This window comes from Podarcis melisellensis, assembly GCF_964234715.1.
Source record: "Podarcis melisellensis genome assembly, chromosome: 7".
In the NCBI taxonomy this organism is placed as follows: Eukaryota; Metazoa; Chordata; class Lepidosauria; order Squamata; family Lacertidae; genus Podarcis; species Podarcis melisellensis.
In genome coordinates, this window is record NC_138539.1 from 60,637,708 (window position 1) to 60,650,974 (window position 13,267).

Sequence of the window (13,267 nt, forward strand, 5' to 3'; positions counted from 1 at the left end):
ATGCTGCCAGGAAACAAAGAAACCCTTTGGATTACAAAACCTGAACAGACGAAACTGAGGAGAAAAGTTAAGGAAGAAGTCCCTGGAAACCATGGAATTTTGAAATTTAAAGGAATAAAGAAACATAACTGGGACTTCCTCCTCTTTTCTGGCCTTGATTATTTGGAGCTTGGGGGATTTTTGGTAGAGTCCTGGCAACAAGTTTCCTTAATGAGGTTTGAATTGGGAGAAGACGAAGCAATCGTGACAGACACCCTTCGAGACCTGAAGACCAGCAAAGAGGACTATTGGCAGAAAAGCCTGAGAGAGACTGAAAAGGATTTAAGAGCGGTGGATGTAAGGAATCCTGGCTAGGAGTCTAACGAGAGGAGAGTTATTTGGGAAGGGACAGATACCCGGGCAGGGAGGGAGGGGAAAACAGATTCTTAAAAATTTTAGAACTTTTGGCTATCGTAAATTTGACTCATATTTTAATATAAAAAAGGGGAATTTATGGTATAAAAATTTCGATTGATCTTAGAAAAAGGATTTATTGTATATAAGAGAATAGGATAATAATATTGGGCCTAATAGGGAGAATTAAATTGGAGAATAAGGAGAATAAGTTTAAAGAGGGAAATAAGAACTTGCTGATTTAAACAGGGGAAGTGGGATGTATGTGGGGGGGTGGGGGGAAGTCATATGTGTTGTTTGTCTTTATAAAATGTGAAAACCCAATAAAAATTTATAAAAAAAAAAAGGAATGGCAGGAAGATGCTGTGCTCATATCCTGTTTGTGGGCGTCCCTGATACTTCTCCTTAGCTACTTCAAGAATGGAAAGCCAGGCTAGATAGGCCTATGTTCTTACCCAGCAGGGATCTTCTTATGTTACTATAATATTATTGGGGACTAGATTCTTAGAATGATAACACATTTGCTTTCTACACTGATTTTCTGAAGCAGCCCAAACTTGTAGCAAAAACTCTCATAATGAACGCAATACTTCACTCAAAGTCTGATCCAAAAATACTTAGAAATGAGGTCAAGCAGCTGAAGGCAGCTAAACACACGGACAAAGGATGTTACAAAATAGGTTTGGCCTTACAGCCAAGAGCTGTGCCAACTTATCCCAACACAAGGCATTTGTTTATCTCGTTGGCTGCCAGGCAAGAGAGGATAAAGGATCCCCAGAGGGTCAGGGAGCTGGGGACAGGTTGCTTCCAAGGGATCCTTGTTTGCTTCAGATTGGGCGAGTCTTCAAAACATAAGTCTGGCATGGTCAGCAGCAGCCATACGCTGTACAACTGCCTGTTGCTTTCGCTGAAAACCTTTCGTCCCCTCTTCTAGAGAACTTGAAGGAGATAAAAAAGAGGGTGTGCAAGTTGCAAGGACGCCTGGTCAAAGCTCACAGGTCAAACACGTTGCTATTCTAAGTGCACTGGTGATCCTGGACAGCTCGGCGCCTTCTGATCCCCACCTGCAAAGGGGCGTGGCAGGCCGCATGGGTTCGGTATGACAGGAAACCTGTTCCAGTGCAAGGACTTTGAACGCCCTGCCTCTTTTCCTTATCGTACTCCTCTTTTCTCTGCTGCGGGCGGGGCGCAAGACCAGCCCCAGAAGCACCGAGTGGCGCAGCTGGGCGATACCATCTCACGTAGGGTCGTGAAGAGGCAGTGGTACGCTCCACACCGTGCCTCTGGGCCTGGGGCAGCTCTCTCTCTCAGCCCCGCCTCCGCCAGTGACGTCAGAGCTACGCAGCCGGCGCCGCGAAAGTTACGCTCGGCCTGTCACGCAGATATATATTATATATCCGGCGTACGCGGTCGGTGAGCGGGATGGCCCTGCAGCTGCGCAGTGAGGCCCGCGGGCAGTGACAGGCGCCGCGGAGAAGGCCGCGCACCGGGCCGGGGCCATGGCGGAGACCAAGGAGGCCCCAGGCGGCGCCGGCGGCCCTGAGGAAACAGGCGGCGCCCACACTGCCGCCGCCGCCGCCTCGGAGTCGCTGAGCGCGGGGGAGTACTCTCGGCGGGTGCACCAGTGGCTGTGGGACTCGTACTGCGGCTACCTGAGCTGGCAGAGCGGCCTGGCCGCGCTCATGGCCGGAGCCGCCTCCGCCTCCGCCGCCCCGCCTCCCGGCGGCTACTACTACAGCCCCTTCCACTACCTCCTCGCGACCCCTCCGGCTCCCGCCGCCAGCGGCCCCGCCCCGCCGCGCGCGGCCCCGGCTTGGCAACCGCCCGCGGGCAGGCACGCGCCCCTGACCCAACGGGCCGCCCCCGCCGCCAGCTCCCTGAGGGAACCCGGCCGGCCGGCAGGTGAGAGGAGTTGACCGGGGGGAAGTGGAGAGAAGGGGGCGGGGGCGGCCTGAGGGTTGGGTTTCCATGGTGATGTTTACGGGACTGGGGGAGGGGAGGGGGGCGCGCTGTTTGGCCTGCGGTGTAGATGCGAGAAGCAACGCCTGGGAGGTGGGCTGCTGATAATAAGTGAAGGGGAGAGGCTTATGGGCAGCGTTTTGGTAAATGCTGTGGCGCCCGGACTGCAACAAATCTGTCGTGGCAGAAGTTTTCCTTAACAGATACGGAACGTGGTTCTCAGTTGTTGGGCGCACACAAAGGCACTTGCACAAGAGAAGGAAATGCTGTCAGCGAGGGTTTGTTTGTTATTCTTTCACCTCGCCCTTCCTCCAGCTGGAGCCCAGGGTGGCTAACAACAACCTTAAAAACACAATACAGATTTCACAAAACCGTAATTTAGAATAAATAAAACAGAACGATAACAGTGTTTGGAATGTAATGTAGAAGGCAATAAAATCTGTTAAAATAGGTAAAGGTAAAGGGACCCCTGAGCATTAGGTCCAGTCGCGAATGACTCTGGGGTTGCGGCGCTCATCTCGCTTTATTGGCCGAGGGAGCCGGCGTACAGGCCAGCAGGACTATGCTGCTTCTGGCAAACCAGAGCAGTGCATGGAAACGCCGTTTACCTTCCCGCCGGAGCGGTACCTATTTATCTACTTGCACTTTGATGTGCTTTTGAACTGCTAGGTTGGCACCTGTTTTATTCATTAAATACCTATCCCTCACCTCTGGGTGGCAACCCAGGGTGGCAAAATGTTGGCAAAATGCATTCTAACTTCCATTGAGATGAGTGGGGCTTGCTTTCAGGAAATAGGTATAGGTTGGAATTCAACATGTCTACCCTTCTAGAAACTTTTGGTAAAGATAAGTATGGAAGGGCTTGGGTGGGGCCCTTTAGATAAGTGCAAAAGAGCATTCCTAAACCTAATTAAGGTATTTCTTGGCCAGCAGCCTGTTTCTTACAATTGTTAGTGAGATGCCTCTGGAAAACCTACAATGTCACTCAGAAGTGCAGTTTGCGGTATGATACCTTTGCATTGAAGTATTTGTCATTTCTGCAGAAACACCAAGTGCATCTAATGCAGAATGTCAAGTCGCTCCCTAAAAATAAATGCAGAAGCCCAAATCTTGAAATTCCATTTTCAAGCATTGATTTTCATGTTTATTTTCAAAAGGGAAATATGAAATTTAGAGTAGGAAAAAGGGTGCTTTCCAAATCAAGTGTAAAATGTGTGTTCTTCCTCACTGCCTCCCTTTTAAAGCACAAGGAAGCATCAGGACTAGTTGCAAAATAGTGGCATAAGGATTGATCATACAGCTTTCAAACTAGCTAGCAAAGCTGCAGTAAGACCTCGTTAAAAGCAACCATTTAATAAGTGTATCTTACAGGTGAGAAAAACTTCAGTATAAGAGATAAGTAATTAGTACAAGACCAGCCATGGCAGAGAATTATTTTTGATTTCAGATTTACTTTCTGTTGAGAATTAGATTACATTAACTACTTCTCATTAACTTAACTTGGAAAAAGTATATAAAGTGTATTGATTAGATAAGCATACAATTACATCTCATTTAAAAATATGTAAATAATAGAAATAGTAAAGTTCATTAAGAGAAGAAATATAATTGAATATAAGTAGAAAGATCATTTTTTAAATAATCATTTAACACTGTAATTGTCAATTAAACTAAACACAAGTTCTTTATTAGCACATTAGTTTCCACACATGTAATTTGAATCCCTTGATCCCTACAAATCAGTCAGATATCTACAAATAGATTCAAAGTCTACTTTCCCTCCATCCCAACCCTAGATGGTTCGTGGCAAGGCCCCAGTTCTCTGTGAATAGCTCATACTTTATTGCAGCAGACCTCGTGCCAGGATAGCATGGGAGAAGACTATCAGGCAGTCTTTTTTGTTGCTTCTCAGCACTTTGTTTTCACTTGAGAACATTGGTTCACATAGTAATGATCATATGGTGGTAAATTTCCATTAAGCTGGTGTGGTTTCCAGTTGTGTCTGTGTTCTCTAGCATTATACATACTTACAACTATAATATTGCATCATTTGCCATTGGTTATGTAAAGTGAAGGGATGCAGGTGGCACTGTGGTCTAAACCACAGAGCCTAGGGCTTGCCAATCAGGTCAGCGGTTTGAATCCCTGTGACGGGGTGAGCTCCCGTTGCTTGGTCCCAGGTCCTGCCAACCTAGCAGTTCGAAAGCACGTCAAAGTGCAAGTAGATAAATAGGTACCGCTCCAGCGGGAAGGTAAATGTCGTTTCCGTGCACTGCTCTGGTTCGCCAGAAGCGGCTTAGTCATGCTGGCCACATGACCCAGAAAAACTGTCTCTGGACAAACGTCGGCTCCCTCGGCCAGTAAAGCGAGATGAGCGCCACAACCCCAGAGTCGTTCGCAGCTGGACTTAACCGCCAGGGGTCCTTTACATTTACCTTTTATGTAAAATGAAATATAATAAGCCTATCTTGTGCACATTGCACCTTTTTTCAAGCTGTTTATTTTGTATTAATACTATACTATTGAATACTCTTGTTTTTTAAAAACAGGTCGTGAATATATTATCCCATCCTTGGCTCACAGGTTTATAGCAGAGATGGTGGACTTCTTCATTCTTTTCTTTATTAAAGCAACCATAGTTTTGAGTATTATGCACCTCAGTGGAATAAAGTAAGTTTTATAATACATAATATAGAAAATGTTATAATTTCTCCTCTTCTTAACTGTGCTCTTGTTTTCATTGAATTAGAAAAATGTATAACAGAACTAGTCCATTTCAAATTGCAGGTGGAGGCTGAAAGATTGAATGTTCTTCATACCAAAATACATCCCTGAACATAGAAAACATATATGTTAAAAGATCTAGCCAAGTTTCCTCCCTGCCATACTAGATTTGTAGGTGTAGAACTATTTTTCCATATAGGAACACTCATGAATGAGTTTTTTCAAATATTTTGATACATTTTAATTTGGTGCTGTGGTTTTAAAAAATGTTAGTTGCTTTGAGCTAAAAAATGTTTTTTTATTAAACAACAAACTAATATGATAATAATACTTTGTATAAGCTTAAATTTAGTTGTACCCTATTTCTCAAGCTTTGGAGTTGCAGCAAAACTCAAGTCATACTTCAAGATTTAGTAAATACAGCACTTGCTAAATGAGTGCTATAGTTCTTGGGTGTAGGTGACTTTTGACTTAATGAACATTGTTTCCTTATAGAGAAGTATATTGGAAAATTACATTCATCTTTTTAAAAATTATGGAATACTGGTTTGCATCTCACCTAATGTTTTTTAACGTGGCATTTTAAAAATAATTGTATAGCTTGATAAAAGTTGGTAATTTGTTATTGGTCGATATAAAATATTTAGGTTTTTCAGATGGGGTTTGCTTACCAATATAATTAACATAATCCAGCATTTTTGTACTTTCAAGTATTTGTAACAGTTCACATACACTACCATATTTTAGACTGTACAACTTCCCTGTGTTGGAGGAAGTTTGGAGGAGAAGATGGAGTATTTTTATCCATGAATTTTGAGGCTGAGAGTTTGGCTTGCCTAAGGTTACACTGTGAAGTTCATTACACAGGCAAAATTAGTCCTGGGGACTTCCTACAATATACTAGCTCTCACGATTTTGAAGATGTGGAATTGTGCTTTTAGATGCGAAATAAGCATATTTTCTGCAAGAATTGAAACTGTTGCCAAGAGCGAGTAGCATCCAGCTTGTGTAATCTAAATACTGTTGGGACTGGCTGAAATATAGACACAATTTGTCATGGGTGTAGCAGGCTTTTTGTTGTGGGGGAGCAGAACCTCAGTTATTTAAGTATTTTTAATGGATTTTTCTTGATGGAGGGGCAGCTGCCCCCCTTGGCTACACCCATGCAACTTAATTCTGATTCCTTAGTCACTACTCAATTCTATGAAGTTAAAATTCCCATCAGGTGAAAACATTTGACAGGAAAGTGGGGATTGAATAGAAGCATCTATACTGTAGTGCAATATTGTATGTTAGTGTTATTGATTACTAAAATGATTTTTATTTTTTTGGTGCTATTGCAGGGATATATCCAAGTTTGCCATGCATTACATCATAGAGGAAATAGATGAAGACACTTCCATGGAAGATTTACAGAAAATGATGATAGTGGCCCTTGTCTACAGATTGCTAGTCTGCTTCTATGAGGTATCTAAGCCTTAACTACACGTTCAGTAGTGAATAGTGAGAATATATGTCTTAATCCTTAGTGAGCTTAAACTCAACAAAGATAATGAGAACTTTTGGAAAAGTCACTGATATACAAAATGAATTCCTATTTTATGTTACATTGTAGTGTGACCAAGAAGCAGAAGCCACTATCTGCATAGTCTCTAGGGTTCTTGAGTTGCCCAGGACAGGGAGCAGGTTATCCCTCCCTCTCCAGTTATATCCCCAATTACAAAACCTGTTTTGAAGTTCTTTTGGTTTCATCAAGTTAGCTTTATTTTTAAAGTGTTTGCATTTGGAAGGTTGTGCAAAGTAAAATATTGTTTCCTGGCGACAAAATCTGAAATGGCATTTATTTTCAGATTATTTGCATTTGGGGAGCAGGTGGAGCAACCCCAGGGAAATTTCTGCTTGGGCTTCGAGTTGTGACATGCGACACATCTGTACTTATTGCACCAAGTCGTGTGTTAGTGATTCCATCTTCTAATGTGAGCATGACAACGTAAGTTAACTTTTTTTGTATCACTATTATGTTGGTACAAGTAGTGGTTCATCAGTTTTTTCTAGTTACATTGAATAAATAGTTATTTTTTCCTTCATTGAATAGAGCTTTGCGATAAGGTCTTTTGCCCACCTCCACTTCAATTTCAAGGTGGCTTACAGCCTAATTAAACTTTATACAGTAAGATTTTTTAACAAAATAAGCCAACAATAGAGACAGCTGGCATTGAAAACAAGCACTATAAAGACATTTACCAGGCTTTGGCAGAGTAGCAGTATCCCTGCGGCTGAACAGGGTTTGGATCCAGCGTAACTTTGTATCAGCTTTACTTACACTGGCTTTCTTCATGCCAGCTTCTTGTGTTTAGGATTGTTCCCTTCATTGTCAGCTAACAATTTATGAGGAAGAAAGCTTGGTTATTTATAACTCCCTGAATTACTGTGCTGATGTTTATCCTTATGAGGTACAACAATCAGAACCGTACAAGGTATTCTATGGTGCGACAATGCTTGTCTTTGTATAAAGCATTATAATATTGAATCCTTTACTAATGATCTCTGGTTGCTTTTCCTGGAGAAACGGTGTTTGAATATTTAACGAATGGAAGAGGTATGTTAGTAAAACACAAAATACTAGTTGTGCAGCAGTACACCAGCTGTGAAGGGGGAACATGGCTTTGGTGTGGCTATGTTAAGAGTGGATTCTTCAAACTAGGACTAATATCCTTGATTCTGAAAGTAACAATAGAAAATTTTGTCTTAAATGAAAGCTGATGTGTATCAGTTCTCAGAAATGGGAAATTATTCTGAGAGTGGGGTTGGTTTTTGTGGGTTTTTTAGCAGTTGTATAACTCTTGTCAAAATAACTTATTTACAGAACAAACTGCAGAGATGACATATAATTTCTTTTCTTTCCAGATCTACAATACGAGCTTTGATCAAGAATTTTTCTATTGCTTCCTTTTTTCCTGCATTCATTACCCTGCTGTTCTTTCAGCATAACCGAACAGCCTATGATATTGTAGCAGGAACAATTGTGGTAAAACGAAACGGTGTCAGATGATACACAAGGAAGCCAGGATTCTACTGTTCAAATGTGCTGATGACATCTGGTGGATTTCTGAATCTGTCACTCCAGAACAGTGCCAATGATGACACTGAACTTTTTTTAAAATTCCAGCAGTGCCATAAACATTGGAGAAAATGGCACTGATATAATTTGAGAGTATTTGAACTGATCAAGAGAATTAGTTATCTTCAAAAGCTATTGGCAGCCTATGGTCAGAGTGTCTTCTAGTGTATGAGAAATGCTAGTTCTACAGTGAGGGTCCTATAGCAAAAGAGAGACTTATTTTTCATGAACACTCAAAACTGTTACAGGAGATAACCAAAGGGATTATAGTGTTTGCGGAAAATTCCTAGAAGTTATATAATGCTATGGTGGCAGACTTGAGTTGCCACTTTATAAAAGCCTTATCATGAATTTCTCATGCAAACATTGTATTTTAATACTCAAAAGTTTTCTTTAAACATCTTGTGTGTCTTGCATGAAGAGATCTTGAACACAAATCCAGTAACTGAATATGTGCTATATCATGGAAGGCAGATAATTCTGGTATTGGTAAACTGGTATATATTGGAGTTCTGGCAGTATTACTAAAGGGAATAGATGCAAATTACATGTTAATCACTGCTTAGGATAAGGAAAAGTTTGATTTCTCTCTCATCCCCCTCCCCCTTTGTAAGAGCACAGAAAACTTAAAACTAGTGCAAAAAGGAGAAAAACAAACTTCAGATTTGTTTAATGAGAACCACAGTAAATTTGAGATACGAGCAAAAGGAAGTTTATGATAGCCTTTTGCACCATTTTATAACAAAATATTTTTTTAAAAAAATAGCCAGTAACACTATCGCTAAAGCAATAGAGAATCTGTGTGATCTTTGAAAAAGCAAATATAAATAGGTGCACTTTCACTTTATCTGGTTGTGTGACTAGATAATTTAAATTATCCTTATTGAACAAAGCATATTTTGCATGATTTATTTTTACAAATAGAATATTAGCTGAATAGCACATTGGTATCAAGTTTTTATGGCTTGGCAAACTTTAAAAAGTATTACCATTCTCCCTTAATCTTCTGTTCCCTTAAGATCAAATACTATGTAACCAGAACACAATGTTTCTATTAATTTGTTTCTGGTCACTTGATAAGGAACTAACTTATTGTAATGGGATATTGCTGATTTTTTTAAAAAAAAAACCATGTATTTTAAAAATGTAATTATTATAGCATACACTGGTGTTTTCAAGTTATTGCAGTATCTTACTTTAAGGAAGTTCACAACTGAGCCATTGGTTTAGTTTTTGAACTGATGTACAATGGTGTCGTGAGATTCAGATTCTTGTCCATGTACATAAGCAGGGATCTCAAACTTGACAGATCATATGGCTACAGTGGTGACTTTCCAAATGTAACAGAGTATCAGAAATATTCTTCTAATTAGACAAACAGTTAAGAGGGAAGGGCTGCTGTTCAATAGGGAGCAGCAAAGAAATATTATTTCTCACCTCACAGGAATTTTGAGAAGTCCTGTGTTCAAATAAAGATGACTGTGCGAGAGCCTCTTGGAGGGGAAATCATACAGGAGTAAGTACTTAACATTTCTCCTAAAATACATTTCTGGAAGGGTTAAAAGTTTGTGCCACGGCTGCTTCCTTAACTCGTCTCGATTTCTGAATTTCTGAATGAATTAATTTTCAGGCTGAAAAATCTGCAAGTAGTCTTGCTGCTACGGTTTGCAGCACTGAACATAAATGCATGTTGAGGAAGGCCTATTTATAGGAGAGCACTGATGGATTGGGAGATTTACCACACCCGCTTGTTTTATGGCAAATATCCTATTCCTTAGAACTAACAGAACCTATGAGCCAATTGGCAGGCAATGCTAAGCTGAACTAGTTTAGCATGGGTTTCTTGAAGAGATCTTGGCCACTACACTTCTCTGCTTCTCCCACACCCTGCTAATGCATGCTTTGGGTGTGGTATGTCATTCAGACCACAAGCTGTAACCAAGGTTTGTTCATGGTTTGGTTTAGCTTTAGGTGCCTGACTTCATTAATTATAACTTAGCACTAATTCAGTCCCTCTGAGAGAACTGCTGGGCTGACGAATCAATTAAGCTCTATGAATCAAGTAGTAAGAGGTAGCTCCACACAGAATTGCTGAATTATGTGCTACTGTAGTTTATCCTAGCTTAATTAAAGCTGATATCAATTGGGGATAGCATCTCTGCTTCTGGTGTGATAAGATCATTCAGTTACTTCCAACAGCAAGGGATAGCAGAATTGACTACCTGCAGAGTACTCAGGCCCAGAACAGTGAACCATGTGTAAAATCATGGAGTGGAGCTGTGACTAGTGAAAGTCACAGTCCATCTAGATGTGAATAAGGTTATCACCAGTTCAAGGATTGTGGATTTTGACTTGTATGTTTGCACTACCCTTCTGTGTTGCATTTAACTTGTAAGGTATATTTTGCACACAGTTCCATCAATTGAAGGGTACATTTCTACACTTTTAGTTAAGCTGAGAGACACAGAGGTGTAGCAGCAACAGCGGTATTATCAGCTGTAGAGCACAAAGGACACAAACTGCTTTGATCAACTATTTTAGTAATGAATACTGCAGTACTTGTGTTAAACTGCCTACATGATTGCTTTTTTATACTTTGGGTATGTGTCTTTATGTTGCATTTATCAAGTTGCTTTGTCGCTGATAGTTGAGTATTACATATTTTAGGCTTTAAAAACCCACATTTTTTCAGTGAAAGCTGCTAATTACTGACTGCTGGGGCTGATAAATTTATTATGGTCATATGTTATTTTAAAAAGTGCTTCATAAATTCATCTTTGTTTCTAGACCCTTGGCTCATAGACTAATAGTTTAGTTGCATTACTCTTGAGCCACCATGCTTGGAAAGGTCTCAGGAACAGCAGAATGGAAAGGTTACGAATTTTTTTTACCTGCCCCCAAGTATATACAAAAAAGCCAGCCAGACATGGAGTTGTGCATATTGCAAAAGCAGGTTCTACATCACAAAGTAAATTGCCCACAACTGGCAACTGCTCCTTGACCTCTTGCCTCCCACATCCCTTTCCAAAAAGGAGTAAATGTGTTCAGCCACTTATGTTATTTTTCTTTAGGCTATCAAACATGCTAGAAACCCTTCCCTGAGGACTGCTAGGATAAAAGCAAAATACGTGGGACAAAATGTTCTTTGTTGTCTTGAGGACTTTGGCCCCTGCAGCAGAGGATTAGGGCAAGAGAAAACAATGGAGAATGGTTTGCTAGATGGTGATAATGAAAGCTGTTGGAAAAACATAATTGAAAGGTGCTTATCCAGTGTTTTTTTTGAGGCATGTATATAAACCTAAAGACCTACTTACTAGCCTTAAGACAGCAGGAAAGGGGAGAATGAGTATAAACCTCCTGACTGGAACTCTTGAAGGGTTCTGTGAAGATGAGGACCTGCATATGGGACTGCAGACCGCAAAGAAGAATCATCTCTTATAAACCAAGCTGAGACTGTTAATCAAGGTACCTGCGATTGTTTATCTTTCACTTGCTGCCAGTTACTTGGCAGTAACTAGGAAGTAACTATTTTAATAAAGACATTATTGTCCCTGGTTTATTACGTATGACTGCAAGGTAAAGTGTATTCAAATGCTCCAGACAACTGTGTTTAGCCCTCTGGGTTTTGAAGTTCAGGCACCCTGTTATTAGCACAATAACAGATGCATTTAATTTACATTGATCAGCATTTGTTAACTGTAAATATAAGACGTATATCCTACTAAGAGAGAATTTGTAGATTCTTGTAAGACCACGTGCTTATATTAAAATTCACCACAAACATATTTCCATAATTTTTATTGATGGCATTTATCCCATGGTTTAACATGTTAATTATACTGTAATAAACATGGCTTTAATATTAAACTTTTCCTTATTATCCAAAGTCACCAGAGTCCATTTCCGTAAATATAAAAATATATACTTAACACTTTGTACAATACTGGTTTTTGGTCCAAACAAAAATGGATCAGAAAAGCCAATAAACTCACTTTAAGAATTCCCAATTTTAAAGGTCTTTAATGGATTTAGGCAACTTTGAATAATGAGATTTACATAATAAAATCTGAGACAATACTAAACAAAAATTTGCTGTAACACACAAAATTAAAATTTCAAGTTCACAGATCTGTTATGTCAAAGTACATTGAGAAACTGAATTGTATTTACACATTTGTTTCATAATAAAATATTGAAAAAGCGAGACAGGTGATAAGGAGTAAGAATGAAAATAGAAAGAGCATCTAATTATTGAATGAAGTACTACTGATCTAACTAGTCCTTAGCATGGACCATTCTTTAATCATTCTTCCTCTATCAGAAAATTTTAGTGCACAATACACGCAACTCGCTCACTTCACACATACATCAGCACAAACTCCGCATAGAAACCACTCATTATCCACATTCTCTACTCTATACAGACTCCCCTCTGATATAATTACAATTTCAAGGTGTCAGTAAACGCAGATGAGCGCACAAAGAGGTGCAAACAGAGGTATTATACGAAGCCATTCGCTGTGCAGGCTATATTTATATCTATAGCCAGACCATGCCAAGTCAGTGAAAACTCTTGGATTCTAAAATAGTTTTGCTTAAGATCCTCCCTGCCACCAACTCTTAATTATTTAAAAAACCTAAATGGGGAGGGGAAAAAGCGAGCAGAGTTTAGGCAGACCTGGCTTCAGCTAAACCCAGCATGAGGTACAATTCAGTAATTGAACAATGCAGGGCAACCAGCTGTGGGTAAGAAAACTGCTGTCTGTAACGATCATTAATATTTTATTTTCTACGTCTAACAGCTGTCTTTATCTTCCGAACAGGCAGCGAAGATCCAGATGTGGAGAATATATTTTTCCCATTATTCCTGCTTTAGGGAGGAAAAGAATTAAACATGAGGAACTTAAAAGTGATAGTCATATGTCTTAAAGCTTCTAATATTGTGGAACAAAAATGGAAAAAAAAAATCCACTGTAAAAAAAACAGGCACTTGAGTGAGTATCCCATAGATCATTTACTAAATACATCATTTTTTAGAGATTACGTCACTCAGTTAAGGAGTTGTAATCT

General features: G+C 40.1%; 2 protein-coding genes across 4 annotated transcripts in view; one reads left to right on the top strand and one right to left on the bottom strand.

Annotated features, from left to right (window-relative positions):
- The first annotated feature begins 744 nt into the window (after positions 1 to 744).
- Positions 745 to 10,345, top strand: FAM8A1 (family with sequence similarity 8 member A1). The gene is made up of 5 exons (XM_081918475.1): positions 745 to 2,295; positions 4,902 to 5,022; positions 6,420 to 6,543; positions 6,927 to 7,066; positions 7,984 to 10,345. The coding sequence occupies exons 1-5, from the start codon at positions 1,893 to 1,895 to the stop codon at positions 8,126 to 8,128; spliced, it is 933 nt and encodes a 310-aa protein (XP_081774601.1). The 5' UTR covers positions 745 to 1,892; the 3' UTR covers positions 8,129 to 10,345.
- Positions 10,346 to 11,980: 1,635 nt separating this feature from the next.
- NUP153 (nucleoporin 153) overlaps positions 11,981 to 13,267 on the bottom strand; it is a 39,932-nt gene continuing 38,645 nt past the window's right edge. For 2 of the 3 annotated variants that reach the window (XM_081918471.1, XM_081918469.1), the window contains exon 22: positions 11,981 to 13,067. In XM_081918471.1, coding sequence (XP_081774597.1) covers positions 12,980 to 13,067 — 88 coding nt within the window. In that variant the 3' untranslated portion in view covers positions 11,981 to 12,979. The remainder of the gene's footprint in view (positions 13,068 to 13,267) is intronic. The other variant, XM_081918470.1, reaches the window with a different exon arrangement.

Coding starts and splice junctions, on each gene's coding strand:
- FAM8A1 (XM_081918475.1), top strand. CDS start 1,893: ATGGCGGAGACCAAGGAGGCCCCAGGCGGCGCCGGCGGCCCTGAGGAA. Junction 5,023..6,419: donor ATGCACCTCAGTGGAATAAA/GTAAGTTTTATA, acceptor GTGCTATTGCAG/GGATATATCCAAGTTTGCCA. Junction 6,544..6,926: donor TGCTAGTCTGCTTCTATGAG/GTATCTAAGCCT, acceptor ATTTATTTTCAG/ATTATTTGCATTTGGGGAGC.